Below are 25,954 nucleotides of genomic sequence, written 5' to 3' on the forward strand. Positions count from 1 at the left end.
TATGTGCTCATCTTGTGGGTGTGCATATATATATATATATATTTGATTAATAAATTCAAAAAAGGATAAAAATCTTTTACAAGAATTTTATCAAGAAGCCAGTGTGTAAAAAAATTCACATGGGAAATTTCTATTCCCAAGAATATAATTATTCGTTTGTATTTATATAAGGGTATTACTACAGAATAATGCCACACAACAGACTTCCCAAATAAACACATTTTGGTAGAGATGGACTATATGTAATCTGAACCTTTCACCCCCTTATTTATTAATTTTTTTACGGAATCCCACGTTTTAGGCTATGGAGATTCCGATTCTGAAAAAAAAAATTTTTTTTAATTTCAATCCCCCCCCCCCCACCAATCAGGCTATTTACATGCTAGAAATAACAGCCAAATCTCACAAAACTAGTGTTAGGGTTAGGGTCAGGGTTAGGTTTACCCTGTGGATCTATATAAAAACCGAGGTGGGGGGTGTCGAAATTTTGAAATTGAGATTTTTGAAATTTTTTTTTTCAGAATCGGATTCTCCATGGTCTGAAACATAGGATTCCGTAAAAAAAAACAAAATTTAAAAGGCGGGGTATACCCAGATTACATATACTCCATCTCCACCCACATTTTAGTACCGAATGCGAGGAAAGCAACCATCAACAGAAACCAACTTTCTTTTAAATAACTCAACTATGTTTCGACCGATTTCGCGATTACTAGAATGAAATCTAGTTTCCGTTCATCAGCATAGTATAGTACAAAATATATATAAATAGACAAAATCCTAATTATAAACAGTACGTAAAAGAAAGTTGGTTTCTTTTGATGGTTGCTTTCCTCGCATTCGGTACGAAAATGTGTTTATTTGGGAAGTCTGTTGTGTGGCATTATTCTGTAGTAATGCCCTTATATATGTATGTATGTATACATGTATATGAACACACACACACACACACACGTGTGTGTATATATGTATATACGTGTATATGAACATACGTATATACACACACATATACGTATATACGTGTGTATACACACACATACATATAATCAGTGATAGATTGTGGAAGTGGGGGGAGGGGGTTGTAGAAACTGCAGCGAAGTTAACGTCTGCTGCCTATAGCGACATCTAGCGGAAGGCGCCAATCTAAAAAATGTGATGGCGGCCTTCTGACTGTGTCTCAGACTTCTGCTGAATCTTAAACTTCCTTTTTCCCATTTCTCTGTGGAAAGTCCCCCTCCCCCCAAATTGCAAAACAGCACATTGCTTTTTCTTCGGTACTGGCATAGAAATTATAAACAGTACGCAAAGGAAAGAGAGATACAACAGCAAACAAAAGGCCATCTCTAAGATACCAGTAGTAGTTGATGGAGAACTATACGTGTCCGATTTGTATCAATCTTCTTATTGAGCCTGTAACGTTGCCATGCAAACATGAGTTGTGTCTTCCTTGTTTCCAACAGAACTTCGAAGAGAGCTTATGTTGCCCTATGTGCCGTACACGAATATCTTCGTGGGTGAGAAAACAGAGTAAAATTAATAAACTTGTCAACGAAAAAAGATGGAAAGAAATCAAAACTTTATTTCCCGAGAAGGTTCGACTTCGTCAAGAAGGCTTCGAGGAAGATTCCGAAATAGATCAAAGTTAGTTCGAGTTCAAATTTTCCTTCCTTTATCGTTCATTTTATTGTTTTTCCGTTTGCGGAAATTCACTGAAAAAAAAAAGTATATTTACAGCTATAAATATTTAGTTTTATGTTTTTGTTGTTACTTGTGTGTGTGTCCGTTCGTTTGTTTTGAAAAATAGATGTTTATGGAATGAAGTGGAGGTCTTTGCTAAAGAGAGCTAAATATTTCGTTATTTTTATACCATCACAACAAGTATTGTAGTTCATTGTTCAAAGGGCTGCATTGTGTAGTTGTAGTAGTGCTGTTTAGTGCTGCTGTATGCATCAACTATCTGCCAGTGTGTGTGTGTGTTTAATATGCCTCCGTATTTGTTTATATGCAGATACGTCTATGCATACATGCTCGTCTACACATGTGCTTTGTATGAATACACATTTAGTGATTAAGGCTTGCATATTTTGTATCCGTGGAATGTGGACGTATATGTTCATGTTGTGTGCATATTTATAGATTGTGTGTGTGAACGTGTATATGCATATGTAGACATATAAACACGCACACATATATAGCTAGATAGAGGGATAGATAGATTTCGGATTTAAGATGCAAAAATAAAATAGAATTGAAGACTATTCATTGAAAACGCCAGCACAATCAGCAGGCTCCTGAGTCACATGCACAAGACCAACAGAGTTACTCTGGGTAATCTTTCATTACACACTTTTCAAAAAGCATTTGCCAGCTCTTCAGAATGCGTTTCAGTCCTCTATCCTTATCCTGAAAAATGAATGCTGGCTTGCAAAAATTCTAGAACTTTAGAGGCATACAAACAGTTATGTCGTGTTTATGATTCAATAATGGCAATATATGGCACCAGGAATTGCTCCATGGTACCAGTCAAATCCAATATTAGACACCCACATCTCTTCTGAGAGAGTAGTCAACCAAAAGAGAGCACTAGGTTTCGATAATTCCTAAACCTGTAGATCAAGTGGTTATGGAGGAATTTTGTGAAATACTCCTCATCCACTACCTTGAAGGTCCACCAGTCTTTGCTGAGGTTATTGTGCCTCATCACCACATCATAGAGGCGTAGAACATGAATATATACATCTAAATGTTGGAAAGGTGATTATTGTCCAACTCTAGAAAAACAAGGGAGACAAATCCGCTTTTTTCCAACAGTAAGAATGTAGCAATCTTGTCCATTACTGGGAAGGTTCTAGATAAGGTTATACTGGAAAGATTGGTGCAACCAATATCGGAAAACGTCCCACCAGTCCCAGTGACGCTTCTGCTGGACACAAGGTAGTTTCATGAGAAGTGCAGGACCACTTCATTGCATTTGTGGATCTGTGAAATACCATTGACATGGTAAACAAGGGATTGTGAGATGTTTTTAAAAAGTTTGGTTGCAAATCCAAATTTATGAATCTCCTTTGTTAGATTTCAGAGTTGGCTCAAGTTATTGGAGAGTGGAACTGTGTGTTCAGTATAAAAATAGCAGTTTGTCAAGGCTCTGTGCTGCAAATGAAAAAAAATAGGATGGTGGAAGTCGGTATTAACTTTCTGACTTGATTTCAACTCAAGCTATCGCTGAGTCCAGATCTCGATAGGTCATAGAAATACAGTTAGCTGTTGACTGTGCTTTGGTAGCTCACACTCTGGAGCTTACATGATGGCACTACAAGTCGCCATGTCAGCTGCTGTTACAGCTTACAAAAGAATGAGTCACAGTTAACGTCCAATGTATTGAGGCCCAAAAGACACTTCTCTTCATTCCAGTTTTTCAGTACAACAGCAATTATTACTCACATTCTTCAGATTCAGCTCCTTTGGCTGCAGCATTTCCAACACACACACGGAGATTCTAAACTGTCTCAGACCTGCCTCTGCAACCTTTGGAAAGTCTGTCTAAACAACCATCAAGGTCCTTGTCTATTAGGCAGTTTGTGTTTCTATTGTCCTGAATTGGTATGAAACACAGCCAATACCTTTTGTGGCATTTACCATCTAGTATTTCCAGAAGATCTTTACAGTCTGTTGGTGAGATTAGTAAATATATATATATATAAATTTAAATCACAATATATGGATTCAAATAATCCCATGGTACTCATAAAAAAACAAGCTCCTTAATGTAAAAATTTGCAAGTAAAAATTTGTGTGTGAATATATATGTATAAATTGTATTATGCTGTGGAGGGATATTCTACATAGTGGTTGAAATTAGCAGATATATTCACTCAAATAGCATTACAGTTTTTAAAGAAAAAAGGAAAGATACATCATATAATGTAGTTCGACATAGAACCAGTTGGGATGGTCACAACTAAAATCCTTTTGATCATGGTTCTGCTTTTTTTAGGGCTGATTTGAGGATAACGTTCATAAGAGCAAGTGGGCATATAATGATGTGGTAACAACTATTGAACTTTATTTTTATAGAATTAACTGCCATATTTTTCACTGATTACACCTGGGTTTATAAACCCTGGAATAGATATGGAAGTATGTTAGTAGCACATACTAATAAATATCTCTCTCTTTTTATGTGTGTGTGTATTGATAGATTACTATTATCTATCCTAATTTACAAAGTACCACTATTCAAATTTCTCTAACGGTCAGTGTATTTCATTGGAAGTATAGTTACAAAAAAATTAGTATGGATGGTCATGGCGAGACTAATAATTCTTACAGATAACCTCAGTGTCATACATTTGCTTCTGAGAATCTCAAAGTTTGTTCAACAACAACTAAGACTAACAGCATACATAAATTAGTGTAAATATAAGTTTTTTTCACTGGTACAAAGCCAGAAATTCAGAGTCAAGGTTAATTGGTTAGATTGACTCCAGGTCTGGACTAGTACATTATTTATGCCTATCCTAACTGAACTCTTGTAGGTGGTGACAGCATAGCTATATTGCTGGTACATCCTGTGTTTGCTTCCCTGAAAAGTTTGATATTTTGTATCTCAACTTGCGTATTCAAAGATTTCACTATTAGATCTATGTCAACATTATCAAAGGCTGTTTTATAATGAAGACAATGCAAATAGGCAGCTTTTTGTTTATCCTAGAAGTTGTGTTAGAATGAACATGTGGTCAGTTGTTCTGTGGTTTTTCTGAAGACCTGTTTGTTGCCTTGGTTGTTGATTGTCAAGATGCTCTGACAGTCGAGTAACTATGACCTTGTAAACAACTTGTTGAGGTGAGATGAGAGGAATATAGGATGATAGTTTCTCAGATCTTTCCTATTGTCCTTCTTATTAAATAAGATAATATTCTGCTTCTTCTACAGCAAGATTATTTTCTCCTCTTTCAAATATTAATCGTAGGACAAAGATTTTCCTCAACTGCTCTTTTCCACACTACATTTGTATTGTTATACCATCTTTCCCTGCAGCTGTATCTCTCTTCATCATCTTTAAAGGATTCTCTGTTTTGATGACCAGAAACGTGAGTGACACGTTTTCTAATGCTTGTGATGATGGAGGATTAAATGTCACCGGTGATTTAAAAAGATTGACGTAAGAGGTTTCACAAACTTCCTCCACCTCCCTTTTGCCTGTCACCATGAGCTGTCTTTGTTCTTGAGCACTGTACCTTCAATTTATATAGTGCTCTCTTTCTCCTGCATCTCTTTTTTTCTCCTCTTTTTGCATCCACATTAGCTTTTTTAATCTATAATTCTGAAAGTCACTGACCAGATGCTGTCTTGTCATGTAGAGAAGGGAGTACTCAATGTCATCTTCCATGTTTCTCTTCATAGTCTTCCTTTTCTTTAGCATTTTCCTTGTTTTCTCTGAAATCCTTCCACCCAGTTCTTGCTGGTTTATAGTTTTCATTTTCCACATGCAGCTTTTAATTTCTCAATCAATAAATTATCATTGATTTCATCGAGCTAACTCCAGGATTCCTTCTTGATAGCATCTTGCCATTGAGTCATATTGAAGATCTTAATTTGCTGGTCCTGTATTGTGATGTGCTGTGCTTCTTTTCTCTCTAATTTTGTTGGTAATGATATTTGCCTGTAGCAATCAACAGTTGCTGTTAGTGTTGAATGACACTGTGACTGAGATGTCCTGCAATGTGCATTGTTTGTTGACTGGGATGTAGTCAATCTTATTTTGATGCTCAGTGTTTTGAGTTATTCTGGTCCATCTCTTTTCCAGATCTTTTCCTGGATGGGCTGTTCCCAATGTAAAGTCTTTTTGCTTTGGCCATAGTTCCTCTTTTTTTATTTCTCTTTCACAGTCAAAATTTTCTGACATGTGTCTTCCCCTGTCATCCTTTTTTCAGTTTCTTTTCAAATCTTCCATCATGATGGTGTAAGTGGATTTGTGAGCTAGCACTTTTTCTAAGTCTTGATAGAATTCCCCCACTTCATCATCCTTGTTCTGGCATGTGGAACATAGGTTTGGATTGTTAAGGTAAAAAACAAAAAAAAAAGTTGTCAGAGGTGTTAACTGTATCAACTAAATATTGTCATCATCTTTATTTGATGTCCTCTTTTCCATACTTTCATCAGCCAGATGGAATTTGTTGAGACAGATTTTTCTATGGCCAGATGCTTTTCCTGTTGCCAACCTTCACGTTTCCAGGTAAGGTAATATTTCCTAGAGCAAGACATGTCTTTTTATGAAAGACTTGGAAGCACACAACAGTGTTTGTGTGAGAGAGATTCTTTTGAAGACAAGGATACACACGCACACATATGAGCAGCAGCTTCCAGTCTTTGTCTACCAAACCCATTCACAAGGCTTTGGTTGATCTGGAGCTATAGTAGAAGATACTTGCCCAAGGTGCCACACACCTGAATCCAAGACCACATGGTTGGGAAGTAAGCTTCTTAACTGCACAATTAACAATTTTAAGAATTTATTGTTGATACCTCTTTTTGTTTTCTCTTTGTTTAGTTTTTCAACCTCCAAGACTACAATTAGCAGAACCTGGAGAAATCCGGGAAGAGTATGAGAAAGCAGTTAAGAAGGTAATTTATTTGTATTCATTTTTTTTTTTTGTATTATGCTTCTTAGTTTAATTTCAGATTATTGATGTTTTGTTTTTATTGTAATTAGTCGTTAAGGTGGTGAAGTTGTAGAATCATTAGCACATTGGAGGAAATGTTTAGAGACATTTCTTTTGGCTCTTTACATTTTGAATTCAAATTCTGCTAAGGTCAACTTTGTTTTTCATCTTTTCAGGGTCACTGACATAAATATCAATCTTATACTGGGATCAAATGTAGTTGACGTACCTCTTCCCCTTAAACTTGCTGTCCTCATAAAAAGAATTATGGATCTCTTATAGATTCTTCAATTATTTTTTTTTTAACTAAACAGTTTGAAACCTTGTATACTGATGTAGTTTCTCATGCTGAACACAGTTTACTTTCAACATTTTTGACAAAATTTCATATTTTAGAAGTTATTTCTTGTTAAAGTTGTCATATTTGGGTAATTTTAACCAATCAACTGAAGAAACCTACTGCTGTTTGCAATAGTAATCGAAGAGCAACAACTCCGGATCATCTCTACTGAATGTATTTTTCAACCACATGTGGATTAGTAGAGATGACCTGGAAGTTGTTGCTCCTCGATTTCTATCGCAAACAGCAGTAGGTTTCTTCAGCTGAATACATGTTGGTTGGTTAAAATTACACAGATATGGCAACTTTAACACGAAATAACTTCTAAAATATGAAATTTTGTCAAAAATGTTGAAAGTAAACCGTGTTCAGCATGAGAAATTACACCAGTATATGAAGTTTGAAACTGTTTAGTTAAAAAAAATAATTTTAAAATCTGTGAGCCAAACTGAAGAGATCCAGAGTTATTTTAACCAATTGGGTCTTCATCAAATATATCCATCATTGTTGTATATAATGTATAATCAGTGTATATAATAGTGCTGAAGCACTATTTTGTAGCTTACAATAGTAAAAAATGCTTTTCCAGGCTTGACTGTTGAAATTGTGGTGTACTTTCAGCTAAATGAAGAAAGAGAAGCACAAAAACAGAAAGAGGAAGAAGCAAGTGTAGCTCTCTTAAACTCCCTTCGTGAAGAAGAAGAACGGTTAAGACGTGAACAACAGAAATTAGAATCACAACTTAAAAAAGATGAGGAGCTAGCTCGTCTGTTGGAGGTTAGCCATCTCTTCAGTTTGCCATGTTTTTACTTGTATTTATTTCGTGCAAAGTATTTTTACTTCACTCCATATATCAATAAGTTGGTTGCTACTGTCACCTTGTCCTTTTTTTACTATAGTAAGCTACATAAGTTTTGTGGTGTGACTAGTAGTTTACTAACCAGTATGTTGGTGAGACATGCATGTGTGCCTGGTCCTGAGGTGTTTGGAATTTTTTTTGGTTTCTCAATTGATTTTTTTAGATTTTTAGGCATCTGATGGTTAGGATGGAGTCAAAACTTTGGTTAAATGAAAAATGAGTGTTTTTCAATATGTGTTCCATCTTTGTGTGGTTTATTTGGCAACTGATTAATCAAGAAATATCTAATTAAGAGCTTGCTTGATGTTGCAGTGAAGGTGTATTACTGAGCTGATTTGGTAGAAGGAAACTGAAAAAAGCCTGTTGTGTGTGTAACATATATATACATGTATATGAATGTTTTTGTGTGTCTCGACATTGTGTGATAATTGTAAATGACTTACTGCCTTACAAGTGGTGGTGTTTGTTTCCAGTCTTTTGTGAATACATTTGGCCATAGGGAAATAATACCTTATTTAGGAACAGGTAAAAGTTAATGACCAGCAGTAGAAAATCTGCCTCAGTGAATTCCATCTGACCCATGCAAGTATGGTAAAGTGGATGTTAAAATGATGATATAATATTTCATTGTTAGTTTTATGATTTATGTCGGATATATATATATATATACACACACACACATGCAAGGTTTCTGTCTTTCTCAGGTTTGTTTCCTTGTTTAGTTACTTGATGCTGAGTTCAGTTGTGTGTAGTTTTGGTGTATTGTATTTCTGATTGACTCTGCTTTTTATGAGACTGGCTATTTCTGGTGTGTAATTGGGGTTATATTTTTCTTCGCTGTGTGGCTAAGAAGCTTCCTAGTCATGTAGTCTTGGGTCCAATCCTACTGCATGTACCTTAGGTAAATGTCTTTTACTATAGCTCTGGGCCAACCAAAGCCTCATGAGTGGATTTTGTAGATGGAAACTGAAAGAAGCCCATCGTTTGTGTGTGTGTGTATCTTTGTCTAGACATCATTTAATGGTTGTAAATGAGCATTGCCGTTTACTTTCAGTTTTCTCTGAAAAACATGTCTGGCCATGGGGAAATATTACCTTGTTTAGAAATGGGTGAGGGTTGGCAACAGGAAAGGCATCTGGCTGTAAACGATCTTCCTCAACAAACTCTGTCTGACCCATGGAAGCATGAAAAAGCGGGTGTTAAATGATGCATGTACTGCAGTGTCTATATCAGTGATTGTGTTGCTGTTTAACCCTCATAACCTTGGTTCTGTTTCCTGATGAACTCCTTCCGTTGTGATTTTTTTCTATTTAAAGTTTGTAAAAACATTTTTACTTTCCTCATTTATCTGCAAGTGTGTTGTAATGATAATTGGTAGGTGGTCCAAGGAGAGTTAGGAAATATTTGTCTCGTGGTTGTTATAGCTAAGTGTGTGGAAGCAGCAGCAGCTTTATTGTTGAGTTGTAGTTGGCTTGGTGAGGTTGTGTGTTGGTGTGAATTCTTTAGAATATAAAGAGTTCAGATGTGATGCTACTGTACCACATCTTTTCCATGTTTGCATGGATCAGATGGAATTTGTTGAGACATTTTCTACAGCTGGATGCCCTTCCTGTTTCCAAGCAAGCTAATATTTTCTCATAATTTTGATATGTATTTCAAGAAGACTAGAAATGAACAACCCCGCTTGAATGATGATGATGATGCTCATTTACAATCATCACATGATGTCTAGACAAGAGTACACACACACATGCATCTCTATCTTTCTATATGTATAAACATGATGGGTTTATTTTTCCATTTGTCTACCAAATCCACTCACAAGGCCTTGGTTAGCCTGGGGCTATAGTAAGAAATACCCAACGTGTCACCCAATGGGACCGAATACAAAACCGCTTGGTTGGGGAGCCATCTTCTTAACTACACAGCCATGCTTTGCTCTTTGCTCACGAAAGTTGTTTCTATTTATATACAGAATGCACATCAATATATATAACCAAACCAGCTCTGTTGTTTGGTCTTGAGTGTAACTTGGGATACTGGGAGTTTGATCAGGTATTCAGAAGGTATCCTGAGTGATTGCTGTGCCAGTGTTGCAAGTGATTATGAAATCTTTTAGTTCCATAAATGTGTTTTTAATGTTGTACTGGAAAAGGTTGTGTTTTTCTGCTGCATTTAGAAAGTTTGCTTTTGAGTGAAAGCTTTAACCCTTTCGTTACTGTATTTCTGACCAAAATACACTCTTCATGAGTTTCAATTAAATTCTATAATAATCATGAATTTAGACTAGTTTCATTAAGCAACTGTAACTTTTTTTACTCATCAACATATTAATGTGATATTTGGAACATAATTAAAGAAAGGGCCCTTAATCAATTTTATTGCATAACCTTTGTCTCAAAATGACTCTAATTACAGGTAAATCCAGGTAAACTAAGCAAAATGTAAAAATATTAAAATTTTGTTTAAACATACCATAGAAAATGAATCATCAGCTAATATTCAATTAGGTATGCAACAAAATTTTGATATAGAAGAATTGTGCACATCACTAGATTATCAGTAGAATTTAAAGCATGGAAGAACAGGTGTACCATAAAGGTGAAATAAACTGAAATATTGGAATTTGTTTTTGAAGAAAACTAGAAAATTAAATATATCAACTAAATGAAATATACTCACACACATGCATGAATAAACAGGAACATATATAACGAAGATTTACAATAGAAATTAAATCAAACTCGTCATTCACCTTACAGGTAAATTAAAATTACAAGTAAATAAAAAGTAAAACGAAGTAAATTTGAAAAATATTTATGCAATTTAATCATACATATATTCACAATATTTCTATCATGGAAAGTTGTAAAACGTCCCACTCTACATACTGCAACCTTGCAGTATGCACATTGGAAAGACGTTTCAACTGGCCACCCACTGAGAATTTTTCTTTGTTGATAGACATTCACAGCACTGCTTTTTGCGACCCCTGATTTTTTCTAATTTATGGAGATCAACTGAACTCAGAGGGATATCTCTCTGGCAGGCTTTGCTTTTCCTTCCTGTAGTTATTTTTTTGGAGGAATAACCTGCCCTCAATTGCGTTGCTACATCTGCTCAGAACTGCAGATGGTTGCACTGCTTGTGAGCCCCTCTTGATTTGGTATGTAATATAAATGCATTTACAATGCTCATATTTACTATACACCAAACCAGGTATCGCCACCATTTATTATCCGGTCTACCAACCAGATAATAACTCCTCATGTGGTTCAGCCGATCCACACCACCCATGTACCTGCTATAACCAAGGTTCACAAACAGGGTGCCATTTTCATCTACACATGGTTGAGCACTGGTAGATAGAAAATTCATCTGCCTTTTATCTCGCTAGCAGATTTCCTTTCTGCTGTTGGATTATTTCACCTCTTTCTTTCAATTTTGCTTTTCTTATATCCAACGGCAGCCCTTTTCTGCCAGCAATTACTGTAGCCCACGTATTCGTTGTCACAGTTTCTAAATACACCACAAGTTTGACCGAACTGAAAAATAGGTCAAAAAATAATATACAGCATTGGTTATGGTATGGAATTGATAAATTCCAGACCACATCGTACCCTAGGCCATGCTGACTAACATTGTTGTCTCTTTTCCCTGCATAAAAACTAAATTCACAGCAGTACTCACAAACTTTGATTGTCCATTTCATGGGCTTTCCTAGCATATACTGTTTGTTTACATTCTGCATAACAGTTTGTTTCCACAGTGATTGCTTCAAACAAGCATACTGGAAAAAATGAGGAAAAAAAAAGTCTAACGGTTTCGCTTTCCTGAGAAAGACTATGGGTAGACCCCGTCTCCTCAGAAAAATTGTTAATAAAAACATTTAAAAACTTTTTACTCCATTCCGATGTAAAATAGTCTTCGCTGTTGCCACTTTCAGTTTCTTCAGAATCACTGCTTTCGGATACAGAAATATCCGATTCATTCTTGTACACCATGTGCTTTTGTATCTCATTCATTCTTTTTCTCGATATCTCCATATCTTCTGCTGAAAAACCTTCAAATTCAGAATCACTGCTTGATAGCACGAAACTCCTATTCATTTTCAAAGTTGAAAAAAAAATCAGCATCGGAAAAATGTGGAAAAAAAATCTCCCAAAATTCACTAAGTTCAGATATCACGTTAAACAATGTTGGATTACTATAACTCAACTATTTACAAAGTGAAATCGTGTATTCACGAATGTACTAATGAGATTTGTGTTCAAATTCACATCTAAATAACAATGGGTCCTCTTGGCTGGGTTGGTCTTATAAACTGGTTTGTATCGAAAGGGTTAATGGATTCTATGCAGTCCTGTGATGTTCAGGAGATAACAAGGGTACTTATCTCTTTCATTGCAGTTCATGTCATTGTTATTTTCCCTGTAAAGTCTTGTATTTTTTCCAGAGTGTTTTTTAATCATGTTTATGTAAATAATTTTGTATTCTTTGTAAGACACCGTTTTAGCAGGTGCAAACCTTCTAATCAGAAGCCTGCTTCAAACAGGGCTGATTTGGTGGCAGGGGAGTAAAAATAACTATATTTTTTTACTTGAAGAAAACTACTTACATTAATCCTATCTTCCCTGTCGTTTTTAATATTACTTTGCTTGGAAACATTTGAGGGTTGGTGACAGGAAGGGCCTCAATAAACTCTGTGCAATTCATGCAAGCATGTATTCGAGTGGATGTTGAAATAATGATAGATTCTATCAGTGTCCAGTTTCCCAGCCAAGACTTGTTCCATTTCTTTCTTGTTAATGCCAGACTATACAAAACATTAGTTCTTTCCCCTCTATCTCTTTAGTGTTTCTGCTAATGAGAATTGTAAAAACATGAAATTTTCCATTCTACACTTTCTGCAGTGAATTGGCTGAATTATTAGTGATGGATAGAATGGTTTGTGTTACTTGTTTAGATTCTCTGCTATCTGAGTTGAACTTTGCCTTTCATCCATTGAAGGTTGATAAAAAAGTACAACTTCAAGCTGATGGATTGATGGAACTGGATGAATGTTGAAATGAATGCTTTGTGGCACTTCTGAGTTCAATTTCTGCTATGGCTTACACAGGTAGTAGACATACTCTGTTGCTCAGGTTAATACTGCTTCCTGGCACCTTGAGTACCTTTAACAAAGTCTACTCTATTGCAAGCTTTTGAGTCTCTGTAAAAGATCATGGGCACTATCTTTCCCTCTGACCAAAAGATAAAAATAGAAAAAATATATAATCGATTAAATTTTTTACTTTAATAATTAGAAAGAAAAAAAAACCACTACTATATTGCTTTTTTGTTCTTCTTTAGTCTGTAGGTACTCCAGCCCTGCATGGGAAAGATGAGAGAGTGTTGGATAGTGAGCAGAACATTTCAGTGATGGTCAACAAAGTTGAGGAAAGTGGAATGATTGATGATATTACTGGCTGCAATTCTCTTCAGCCAGTAGTGGTCATTGAAGACCATTCAGAGATAAGGAAGACCAGTTCTAACAGTCACTCACTGGAAACAGACTCTTTGGTAGCTGAAAGTAGTCAGTTGAAAGATGATGATTTCAATAGAACTTTTGAAGCTGCTGACACCCCAGATAGTCCCACCTGGTCAGCAGATGCTACCTCTCCTACATTGAACTGCAACAATGTACCCAAACCCAACACATTGTCCTTCATCAAAACCCCTTTAAAACAGTTTAATTCGTTTGGCATAAAAGATTCTGAGCGTCGAATATTGTTTGAGAAGAAACTGAATGTGAATAAAAAAGATGTTGGAAGAAGCCGCATTTCAAGTGTTCATTCGAAACTGAAGCCAAACGTGAAACCCGATCCGAACTCTAAATCTGCAAAGCTAGATTTGTATTTCAGTAGAAAAGACACTAACCACCATTCCGGCAACTATTTCGATGATGCTAAAGATCTCACAGAAGAACAGGACAGATTGTTTGCATTAGCACTCCAGAAACAATATGATCTAGAATTCAAACTTTCTGCAACAGTAAACCGTTCCAAAGGTACATCAGACGGATACAAGTTGAGGGCAAAGAATGAAACATCAACCAATGACAAACGCAAAAGGAGCTCAAGCAATGAGAGAGTCTCCAAGAAAGCAAAAACTTAAAAACAATTTTTTAAAAAAAACGGAAGAAATGAGTGAACATTAGCTTAAGTACTTGGGCATGTCTCAGGAAGAGCTCACAATTGGTGGATGACAGCACTGATTAAAAAAAAATCAACTGAAGAGTTTTCTTCACTTCCACATTGCAAACTAGATTGGCCAAATTTAGCTGATTTCCAAAAGAAAAAAAAAATTTTTTTTTTGCACTTTTATTCCATCTTCCAGAAGAATGAAATTGACAGAAACAACAATAAAATGTTATATTTTGTATTTATTTCTTAAGAAATGTCACGTTTGTATTTCTATTTTATTTTATTTTATTATTTTTTCTGGTAATTTGAATGAAGGAACTTACATAACCTCTCTTTTCAAACAGTTATGCATTGTAGGCTCAACAAACAGGAAAGCTGAATATTGTTATCTTCAATACAAAAGATGTCTTCTGTTTGACAATTTGTTTAATTCTGTGTTCTTTATATCACCCACCTCCATTCACCAAATCCCTACTATTACTCCAACCCCAATCCCTACTATTTATCATTACTCTAGAGTTGAACAAAACTCCTACTGTCAACATCTGTGTAATGTTTCAAACTAATTTTCCTCTTGTTTGTAAGACAGGGTAAACAGAAATTTTTATGTACCTGAAACAGTCATCTTAAAAAAAACACCTCCCATTTGTAATCTCTTCTCTTTAGTTTCTTAGTAATAAGTTAGAAACTATAGGTAGTTAAAATCTGGATGTTTTTGTAAACTGGCATTTCCCATAAAAATGAAATATTTCTAAACTGGAGTTAAAGCAAAAATGGAATAGTATTACCTACTATATGATGTCTACTGTATACAACAGAGTCAAGATTTGTTTATTACATCCAACTAACCTTAATATAGGCCCAGAGACTTCTAGCCTGAAGATGATGAGACCCCAGTATTACTTTAGGAGTTTTATCTAATCAGTTGTGATCCTGCCTACCCTTTTATAAGTTTCCAGCCCTATGCAACAAAAAGCACCAATGACAGACTGTTCTCACAATACACTCACATAGCTGATGAACTGCAATAAACGAAAACAGCAATGATGACTAAATGAGATGATTTGTTGACACAACTAATGAAAAATCTTTAATCTGAGTCTGGTGGAGCTTCAACAAAGGCTTTCAGCATGCTATCCACTTGCATCATCTGTAAGAAAAGTTAAAAATTAACAATTTAGTGTTTAAAAGGTTCAGTTATACAGATAATAGTTTTAAAGTATTTAATACTTCACTATTAATGCTAATACAGACAGCTATCACACTAGTTATCTATAATATAAGAGAGTTAGTCTCTGATGAAAGATGCTATATCAATTAGGTTTAGTCAATACCCACTTCCTCTACTTCCATCTCTCTCATTGCTATTATGCAAAAGTGTAGTAAGTTCAAAATGTTGCTTTTTCAGAAAACGAAAAAATAGTTTCACCATTCCATAGCACACTGTTGCCTACATTTTGACAATTTTTGATATCTTGGCATCTGAAGCAGCTGGAGATACAATAGTTTGACCAAAAGAACCAGCTATTGCAAGCAGACATAAATATTGAAAAACATACATTTGGCCAAACTTGGACATACAACAGTTTAACATAATAGCAATGATATATATATATATATATATGTGTATGTATGCACATTTTCTTCATTTTCTGGAGTTATACATCATACAGATTAGAGCAAACGAGATTTCTAAATTGCAATTTTTCTTTCATCATTTTAGCCCTATCTTTTTTAATAATCATATTTTACTTATTTTGCTTTGGAAAATAACTAGCGTTCCAGTTGATCTCATCAGCAAAACAATCTGCTTGTGAAATTAACATGCACGCGGCTAAGCACACAACAGACACGCATACTCTTAGCATAGTTCTCAAGTTTTCAAACAGGGGAGATAAGCACCTCTCTGAAACTAGGCTCTGGATGCTGGCTGGAGGTGCTTATCTCCCCTGTTTGAAAACAAGGATACAGTATGCTTGTGTCATTTAGCCAACTGGAAATGGTCTTTCCTGGGACTGTCACATTAAGTTGGTAACAAACCATTACTTTTTATATATATATAGTTATCGTTTTTTTGGTTGTGTGTATGTGTTTATGTCTTCAACAAATAGACAATGCAACACAGACTTTGAACAAATTATGAATGTATATGCATGATTAAAAAGTTTTTTTAACTGGCAGAGCATCGTGTTAATTGAAAGGAATGTAACTGGCCTCGTTAGTTTCTTCACTTGCCTCCTCAGCACTGTTTTCTTCTTCTGCAGAATCTTCACCACACTCTACATACTGTATTGGATAGAAAGATTGTTTTAGCCAACATTAAATAAACTGTATTGGAACTTGGCAACCTAGCAGAGACAACACAGATAACCTAAGTCAGCAGGTGACAGGAATTTTAGCAAGCGGGGTCACTAATTCATAGTCTGGTTCTGTGATGATGGTCAGTACACTTGACCATCAACAATCCAACCCACTAGCAGTAAGTAGGTACCACTGTATGTATCTCAGTGTACTACATCCATGACCAACACAACAATCAACAGTCTAGTCTATCTGTATAGGCACCAGGCTTACTGTGAAGGCAGGTGGCTCAGTGGTTAGAGTATTCAGCTGATGATCGTAAGGTCATGAGTATGGTGTATGATTCACAACTGTGAAAAAACAAAAGCCCCTACACAAAACTCCATTAATAATCATTCGTAGGGAAACCAGAGACAAATACCACTCCAGGGGAAGGAGAGGATCCTGAGAGGGAGAGAAAAAAATTACTGCAGTAACAGATGGAAGGAAGATATAACACAGCAGTGTGTTCAGTTACTCAAGGCTTCCTTATCACTGGGGCGTGTGTATATAGTTACACATCACATGTAAAAAAGGGTTGTTTTTAATGATTTATGGCTTAGAGGGTTTAAGGGCCCATGTAGGACTAGCATATTCCATGGGAGAAGATTGAAATGCTTTAAGGTTGATAACCTTATTTCATGTGTGATGGTGGTGGTGGCTGGAGTAGAACGAAGAGTAGATTGTTAGAATAGCAGAGTGAAGGGTCAGCTGGAGTATCAGAGAGAGTAGTGGAGCATTGAGTGAAATGCTGTGGGGTACTTTGTTTGCCTTTAGAGTTTTGAGTTCAAATCCTGCCTGTGTTGTCTTTCATTCTTCAGGAAATACGGGTAGAAGTGTCAATTGAAACACCCACCCCACATGCTGTGCCAATGTAAAGTAAACTCCTAATTAAACAACAACAACAACAGCAGCAGCAGCTTTATTACCTGAATATCAGAGTCTGAGTGAATGGGTTCAGCAGAGTTTGACTCTGATGGCGGTTCACTGACAACGTCATCCATAGCGTCACCCCTGGCAGAGATTGGGTCCATATGGATCACTTCCGATGGTGCTGCCATTTGTGGCATGGAGGTGGAGGCTTGAGAAGAACTGGCTCCCTGGAAGAGAGAGAGATCCCACATAAATCAGAGAGAATAAAATCGGCATCAGTGGTGAGACAAGGGGCCACCTATGAAATGGCAGAACCTTGAAGTTTTGATTTCCTACTGAGAGAAATGAACTAATGTGGAGAAACAATTGGAATGGAAGGATAAACAGCAAAGTTGATGTCAGTGAGAGGGAAGGGATTAATCAGTTATATATGCTGTGGCTGATGCCAGTGTCATCTAACTGGCACCTGTGCCATTGGCACGTGAAAAGCATCTTTCGAGTGTTGGGCCCCACAAAGACAATGTGGCCGATGCTGGTGTCGTGTAACTAGCACTCATGCTGGTGGCTCATAAAAAGCACATTTCGAGCATTGCGCCTCATGGAGGTAAATACAAATTACAGAGACCTTTGGCAATATGCCGTGCTTCACAAGAAGACCCACCAAGCCAAGTGAAATCGTAGTTGTGGCAAACACTGGTGTTACACAACTGGAACCCGTGCCCATGGCATGTAAAAGCATCCATTACACTCTCAGAGTGGTTGGCATTAGGAAAGGCATTCAGCACTCAACTGCTAAGCTCTTTCTCAACTCCTCATCAAACCCATGCCAGCATGGAAAAGCAAACATAAAATGAATGAACATATGTGTCTTTCTCTCACTGATGTAGAAGACGGGCAGTGACAAGGACCCACACAAGCCCACTCAAACTAATGAGGTTGATGTGGTTCGTTAAGCCTGAACATCATCTGCAAAACCACCACGGGTAGGGAAAACCCAGCCAAAGACATCCAGGAGTCAGGTGACGGTATTAACCTAGGCCTGCAAAAATATGTCAACTGAATCAGAAAATAATTCAAAGTACTTCTGAAATCCTTACAGCTGAACATCAATTTTGCCACCTTTAGAAGGTCCTTTTTTGGGGGTGTGGAGGGGAGAAGAGTAGAAACTTATATAAAGCAAGCCAGTCAAATGCAGCCTGGAAACTATAACCTATGTACAAGTAAGTTAATCAAATGCTGCTTGTAAATTAGCAAAGCAATCTATAAGCTGACACTCCAGGGACAGTTTTCTATTGACATTATTTTCTGAATTAGATTTAACAACCTGGTTGCCACCCTGTTGCAGCAAGTATTGAACGAGCCAAATATTGAACAAGTTAACAAGGTCAAAGATCCAATGTAAAGTGCGAATATGTCCTGGATAATCTTTGTACTTCTGCAATTAGGTGCAGACCAACTTGGTTATTGAGGCATGAAAGACATCATCTTGATGCTGGTGTCTTTCATGCCAGCTGACACTGTCCTTGTATGTTACGGTGCAAACAAGGCTGTGCATTGGCAAAAGCTCTTCCTTGTATAAGGAGAAAGGTAATATGTTCAGTGTTGTATTATATTAACAATTGTGGAGCAAACATCAGCGAAAAAAATCTAAAGAATAAAAAAAGTGCCTTTCTTGAAATATTTATTCTACTCCAAATCAGACACTCCCCTCTTAATCTTGCTGTCCGAAATGCAGCAAACTTATGACTAGTCTATTGGTAACTTGTAATTAACGATGCTACTCCTTACTAATTGCAATATAAAATAAAGTATTTTCTCATTACATTTTAATTTTGTAGACCACTTCAAACACAATTCATGTAATTTTAAGATTTCTAAGATGAAAACAGACTAGCAATGATGAATTACAAAGAAATGATGTTATCAAAATTCAAATTTCAAATACAAACATAAAAACGTGTGTGGCATGTGCTATGTCAATTTTCCCACTGACCTCGTCAAAAGAGATAGTCTTCTTAAAGCTGTCTGTGTTCGATTGGCTGAGAGAGAGGGTAGGCAAGTAAGCGAGAGATTCTGAACTAACATTTGTCTGTTTTTGTTGTGTTCCGCCAAATTCTGTTTGTAGTGGGAAGCTGTTGAATGATGCCTGTCTAGGTTCCGATTCAGGAAGGTTTTCCATCATCCACATACTTGGTCGACTAGAACTGATTTTGACAGTTTCGGACTGTGGCTGTGTTGATACAGTCTGGAACATGACAGAGCGGCAAGCAATAGCTATGAACTCAAAACTACTCATGGCTTCTTGACAATAACTGGAAACCTGTAAAAGAACATAACAGAATAACTAAAATCTGAACATATATATATATGTATAAGACATCACAAACATTAATTCAAGACAGAAAAGTACAACGGCTCATGGACAAGGCTTGAACTAAATATCTAATCATGTCCATATTATCTATAACAACAAATTGTAGACTTTCCTGTCATAGACGACTGATGGGAGTTGTGCAATTTCTTGCAGAACCCACACTCCTGATGATTTGCTTATGCTGTACATTAGCTCACTGCTTTCAAATTTACATGGTGGTGGTAATGATGGAAATAATGGCAGTGTTAATAATGATAGTAGGTGACTGTGAGGGGAGTTGTTGCTGTTTAACCCTAGGCCAGTCCTGATCAAATAGACCAATGATCAGAGAGATTCTAGCTACGACCACCACATGCCAGATGTCAAAGTGATTGAATAGCAACATGAAACAAAATGTTTTCTCAAGAGCACAACACACTGCCTGGTCTGGGTATGAAGGCCACAACTGCAAGATCATGAGTACGACACCCTAACCACTAGCTATGTGTCCTCACTACAACAACAACAAATACTACCTGCCATTCCACCTTCTTAAAAAAATTACAAAAAAAACCCTTTCTTTTTTCAGCTATAGATACATGGTCTCAATCCAGTGAGTGGGACCTCTTTTGCTTTCCTCTCTTATACTATCTACTATCACTTAAAAATCAATTAATCCATAATTTGAAGAGATGTAGCAATGTGGAGTCAGTTGTCATAGCAGAATAGATGTAGTGAATTGTGTGATACAAGTTATCACAAAATACATGTAGCACTTGCAGAAAGTAGGATTGTAAGGAATCTTGCAGTGTTTATGCTTTTATAAGATTATTAAAGCAGAAAATAAAGCTGTTTGACCAAGACCTGAAAGCACAGTGTGGATATGATCTGACTGCAGAATGTGATGGTGGTGATGATGATTACGATAACGATGGAAATAATGATAGTGTTTATGATTGTCACAGTTGTTGCTGTTTAATTCTAGGTCAGCCCTGATCAAACAGACCAATGAACAAAGAGATTCTAGCTATGACCACCCGTCGTTTTTTCTTTCAGACAGTGTACTTCAGACTATTCAATGCGTTTGTCTTTGGGAGATGGTCAGAAGTGATTTGACGGAAATTCAACTGTTACTTCTAACAAGTCAAAGAACCATGTAACCTCCTTCAATGGTTTGTGTTGTTGATGATGATGATGATGACAATGGTGTTGATAATGTAAGACTTACCTCTAAATCAGTGTCTTCCTGCGATGCTCGGTTCAACAGGGACATAATAGCAGCTATGGGAGGACTGTAGTAGGCATGACGGACTGTACCCAGAGCCACTAAACAGTGGTATTGCTCTTTCCGACGCTTACCAGTCATTTGGTGTGGAAACTGCTGCAGGAGTGAAGTCTCGATGCATTGCAACAACGATACCTGAATGTCCTGGATGAAAAGGGGAAAGAGTCACCATCACCTTGTTGGTAATTCATTAAAAAAATCATGACCGCCATGTTTGTTGGTAGTTGCTGTTATATACCAGTGTACAAGACATACTTTTTTCAGTGTCACATAAAAGCACTCATGCTGGTGCCATGTTAAAAGCACTCAGCACACACTGTAAAGTGGTTGGTGTTAGGAGGGGCATCCAGCCATAGAAACCAAGGCAAATAAGACTGGAACCTGGTGCAGCTCCCCTGCTTGCCAGCTCTAGTCAAACTGTCCAACCCATGCCAGCATGGAAAACAGACGTCAAAGGATCATGATATAACAAAAAATTGCCATGCGTCTGATGCAATCATATTATGGATGCTATACTGAACATATGATGAAACATTAAATTTCTTTTTACTACAAAATATACTTTTAAAGTAGGTGTACATCTTATATGCTGGCAAATACGGTAATTAAAACTAAAACCAATATCATGTTGATAATTGAAAATGGAATAAAAAAGTGAAAAGTAAAAATTTCTATAACGAATTTTTATACTCAAGAGAATCCACAGTGGTTTGAATGAAAGATATAACATAATGCCTGGATTATTAACACATTCATCTGGTCCTTGGGTGTTGCTGGCTTTGAACAGTGGTCCTAACACACGAGCAGGTCCTTGGGTTGCCTTTAGCAGAACTTATTTTACTATATTTTGATCAAGTCACTATTGTAAAGACTATTGTAAAGACTATTGCAGTGATTGCCTGGAGGACTATGATAAATAAGAGGGGGCTGAGGACGGAACCTTGGTGGACCCCTACCTCGACCCGGAATTCATTGCTGTACTCATTTCCAACCCTCACCTTACTGGCAGCATCTCTGTACATGGCTCGCACAGCTCTCACTAACCATTCTTCTATCCCAAGTTTCCTCATTGACCACCAGATAAGGGATCGGGGGACCCTGTCAAAGGCTTTCTCCATGTCAACGAAAGCCAGGTACAGAGGTTTATCCTTAGCTAGGTATTTCTCCTGCAGCTGTCTCACTAGAAATAAGGCATCAGTAGTGCTTTTACCTGGCACGAACCCAAACTGCATCTCATCTAAATTGATTCGCTCCCTAATTAGTTGGGCTATGACCCTCTCTGTAACTTTCATAACCTGATCTAACAGCTTGATGCCTCTGTAATTATTTGTATCTAAAGCGTCACCTTTACCTTTGTAGCAGTTGACTATGATGCTGCTACACCAGTCATTGGGTATGACTCCTTCGTGTATCACCTGGTTCGTAATACGGGTGACTAGGCTATAGCCAACACTGCCAGATATTTTGAGCATCTCTGCAGTGATTCCTGATGGGCCGGGGGCTTTCCCGGTCTTCATACTCTTAATTGCTTTATCTACCCTGGTACTATCAACTCGGATAGCTGGTCCCTCTATTGGGTCGACATACGGCAGGCTCTCTTCCTCCCATTCATTCTCTTTATTAAGCAATCTATCGTAGTGGCATCTCCAGACCTCTTTCTTTGCAGCCTCATTTAGTGCAAGCGTACCATCATCCATGCGAACACATTTCTCTCCTACAACATCACTATTCTCTCTCCTACACTGTCTTGCAACACGAAATACCTCGAGTCTTTGGTCCTCACGGCGCAGAACATTGGCAAATCTTTTCTTATCTGCTTCCCCTCTGGCTAAATAAACCTGTCGCCTAGCCTCCCTTCTGGCACATTGGTACGATTCCCTGCTACCACCGTTCTTCCAGTCCTTCCATGCCTGTTTCTTTTGTCTAATAGCCTTGTCTACCTCCTTGTTCCACCACCACGTTACTCTGGGTCGGGAGGGGACCTTACACCACCCACAAATCTGGTCGGTGGCTTTCAACAGGTTGTCCCGCAGAAATCTCCAATTGTCTTCCACGTTGTATGATGCTATATCCCCTTCTATTTCGTTAAATGCTTCAAGTAACTTGTCTCTAAGTCTCTGTCCATTTGCAGGGTCTTTAAGCTTCCACACCCTTCTCCTCCAAGCCGGTCTAATTCTGGGCACCCATTTTGCCTTGATCCCAAAGTCGCTAACTACTAATCTATGTTGTGGGGTACATTCTTCGCCAGGGAAAGATATGCATATATATGTGTGCACATATATATATGTGTGTGTGTGTATATATATTTATATATATATATATATATATATATATGTATATGTGTATGTGTATGTGTATGTATGTGTACATGTATATATATGTGTATGTGTGTTGTATTTGTATGTATGTGTGTGTATATATATATATATATATATATATATATATATATATATATATAATATATATATATATATATATGTGTGTATACATATATGTATATATGTGTGTGTTTGTGTATATATGGATAAGTATACAGGTAAAGTGTATGTATGCATATGTATACGGGTAAAGGAACGGGTAATATAGTATAGTAAAGAGAAATAAACAAAATAATTAATTAATCTAGTGGAAATCCACAGGAGAGCAATAAAAATAGAAAATTTAGGAGTTATCTCCCCTATAATAACAAAGACGAAATCTAACGAGATTCTAAGGATTTAATAATAGTTATGTATGTGTTTTTTCGTGTTTTGTTCGAATGGTAACCACTCCTGAAGAAGTGCCAAATGTCTAAATCCAATGGACCAGTCACTGGATAAGTTTGGCACAGAAATGTTAACAGAGTGGTGAATAAATCGATATATCGAGTTTGAAGTCTCTGTCTCTTTTGAATATGAAAATTTAAAAGTTTAAAAACCTTATATATATGTGTGTGTGTGTGTGTGTGTGTGTGATCATCATTTAATTTCCGTCTTCCATGCTGGCATGGGTTGGATGGTTTGACAGAGTTGGCCAGGCACCTAATATCCACCATCAAGTAGAGTGGATAGAGTGCTTTTTATGTGGCACAAGCACAGGCAAGGTTAGTTTAGGCATGGTTCTTACAGCTGGATGCCCTTTCAAATGCCAACCACTTTACAGTGTGGACTGGATGCTTTTTATTTGGCACCAGCACTGGCAGGGTAACCAAGTAACTTGCAAGACAAAGAATTTTGAGAGGAAAGGTGGCATTGGGGAAGGTGATTTTGTGTCAGATGAAAGGTTCGAGTGTAATGGAGACAGAGAAGCAGAAACAAGTGTCTTGCTGTAGAAGAGGTACATGGTTACCCAGCGAAGGAGAGAGAGAGAGAGAGAGAGAGAGTGTGTGTGTGTGTGTGTGATCAAGATAGATATATATATATATATATATATATATATATATATATATATATATATATATATATATATATATCTAACATAGAAAAATGGAATAAACAGAACAAGAGGAGCCATGTGGGATAGGGAGTAGCTGAAGTGGTCACAGAATGTGTGACAAAAAACTAAAATGATAAGGATTGATGACAGGACCCAACAACAACATGAACTACTGTAATAACTTACATTTAAGAATTTTGCATTTATCCTTGGACCAGTAGTGAGGATTATCCAACGCAAGGCTGTAAAAGAAACGGAATTCAATAAATCTGAATGCAAAGTATTCTAAATGAGAACATGGAGCATACAAGGTATAAGGTGCTTCTGTTGAAGACAGGGTAAAGCTAAGCCAGCAGAGCAGACTGACAAATGTAGCTGAGAGAGAAAGAGTGGCATGAACTTCAGTACTTGACTTCATTTATCAACTGTGATGATCAGGTAAGAAAACAATACAAGGACTTACCTGTAAGAGCTTTGACAGCTAAATCTCCTTCTGTGGTGTTCTGACTTTTCAATGGATTTGGTCGACCTTTTTTATTGGTGTTGAGCAGCTGGTGATGAAATGAAAAACAAATGTTAACTAAACACAACATCACCACAGGAGACATACATTCAGCAGTGTTGTCTAAACATAATATTCAGGCAAAGCATGACAGAGATGGACTACCCACAACATATATAGGCAGATATAACACCATTACACATGAAGACTAATACAACACCACTTGAGAGAGAGAGAAAAAGAAGAGAGTACCAGGACAAACCCAGCCACATGCTATCTCACCTTCATTGTTGATTCTTCAATGTTGATATCTCGAAGTATATGACTAATGAGAAATGTTGTGAAGCCCTGTCTATCAACTGCACTCTTCAGAACTTGTAGATAGAAGGCAAGGCAGGAATATATTTCAGCTTTTGTGTTCCTTGAAAAGTGAAAATATACAGAATTAAATAAAGCAAGAACGTTACTGGTTATTTTCTAATGGAAGTGGACAAAATCAATGAAAATGAACACAATTACGATGTGTTTTTAGCCTATGAATATGAACTATCATTGTCTTCCTGTTTTTTTATCCTAATTCCACTCAAATTTATGCTGGCTTACTTTATTGACCCTACGAGGATGAGAGGTAAGTGAAGTTCAATGGAATTTGGACTTAGAATATCAAGAGCCACAACCAAACTACAGCCATTTTATTAGACATCCTAATGATTCTGGAAAAAAAAAATGAAATCATCACCCATTTGATGCAAGCAGGAAACACACCATTAACAGTAGGGACTGAACCTGGGAATGTTAGCAAACACATTAATCTGTCAAATAATTACATCACTGCCACAGAAGGTACAAAAGATAGTAATGAAAAAGATTGATGACAAGCGTCACAGTTGACTGAACGACCCACCTGTATACTAATATTGTTGTGTCACTTTTGGTGCCAACAGCTTTGTTCAGGAATTTTGTGAACAAATCATTAACTATGAGAGTGAATGGTGCCAACAGACTTCGGATACTGAAAAAGACAAATGAAAACAAATTCTATAGAAACAAGAAGACAATCTAGGATTCAGAGAATGAATAAATCATGAATTATTATTTTGGATAAAACATGTGGCTGTTTCCACTGCTCCACCTTTCTATG

General features: G+C 36.9%; 2 protein-coding genes across 12 annotated transcripts in view; one reads left to right on the forward strand and one right to left on the reverse strand.

Annotated features, from left to right (window-relative positions):
• Positions 1–1,140: 1,140 nt before the first annotated feature.
• On the forward strand, positions 1,141–14,300 carry LOC106875412 (E3 ubiquitin-protein ligase rnf168). The gene is made up of 4 exons (XM_014923531.3): positions 1,141–1,641; positions 6,551–6,624; positions 7,624–7,779; positions 13,214–14,300. Exons 1-4 carry the CDS (start codon positions 1,365–1,367, stop codon positions 14,015–14,017), a joined length of 1,311 nt encoding a protein of 436 aa, XP_014779017.1. The 5' UTR covers positions 1,141–1,364; the 3' UTR covers positions 14,018–14,300.
• LOC106875411 (proline-, glutamic acid- and leucine-rich protein 1) overlaps positions 14,268–25,954 on the reverse strand; it is a 29,732-nt gene continuing 18,045 nt past the window's right edge. For 5 of the 11 annotated variants that reach the window (XM_089337803.1, XM_014923529.3, XM_089337801.1 and 2 more), the window contains exons 11-19: positions 25,718–25,825; positions 25,096–25,234; positions 24,775–24,862; positions 24,498–24,553; positions 20,841–21,041; positions 19,253–19,579; positions 17,316–17,486; positions 16,261–16,332; positions 14,268–15,196 (exon numbers count right to left, since the gene is read on the reverse strand). In XM_089337803.1, coding sequence (XP_089193929.1) covers positions 15,137–15,196; positions 16,261–16,332; positions 17,316–17,486; positions 19,253–19,579; positions 20,841–21,041; positions 24,498–24,553; positions 24,775–24,862; positions 25,096–25,234; positions 25,718–25,825 — 1,222 coding nt within the window. In that variant the 3' untranslated portion in view covers positions 14,268–15,136. Of the gene's footprint in view, positions 15,949–16,015; positions 16,333–17,315; positions 17,487–19,252; positions 19,580–20,840; positions 21,042–24,497; positions 24,554–24,774; positions 24,863–25,095; positions 25,235–25,717; positions 25,826–25,954 lie in introns of all 11 variants that reach the window. The other 6 variants (XM_089337805.1, XM_089337804.1, XM_014923530.3 and 3 more) reach the window with 3 other exon arrangements.

Source organism: Octopus bimaculoides, chromosome 19 (genome assembly GCF_046866305.1).
Source record: "Octopus bimaculoides isolate indiv1 chromosome 19, ASM4686630v1, whole genome shotgun sequence".
Lineage (NCBI taxonomy): Eukaryota > Metazoa > Mollusca > Cephalopoda > Octopoda > Octopodidae > Octopus > Octopus bimaculoides.

What these genes read in the sequence shown, in the direction of transcription:
- LOC106875412 (XM_014923531.3), top strand. Translation starts at nt 1,365, where the DNA reads ATGGAGAACTATACGTGTCCGATTTGTATCAATCTTCTTATTGAGCCT. An exon ending in ATGAGAAAGCAGTTAAGAAG is followed by an intron (nt 6,625 to 7,623) that starts GTAATTTATTTG and finishes GTGTACTTTCAG; the next exon opens with CTAAATGAAGAAAGAGAAGC. An exon ending in AGCTAGCTCGTCTGTTGGAG is followed by an intron (nt 7,780 to 13,213) that starts GTTAGCCATCTC and finishes GTTCTTCTTTAG; the next exon opens with TCTGTAGGTACTCCAGCCCT.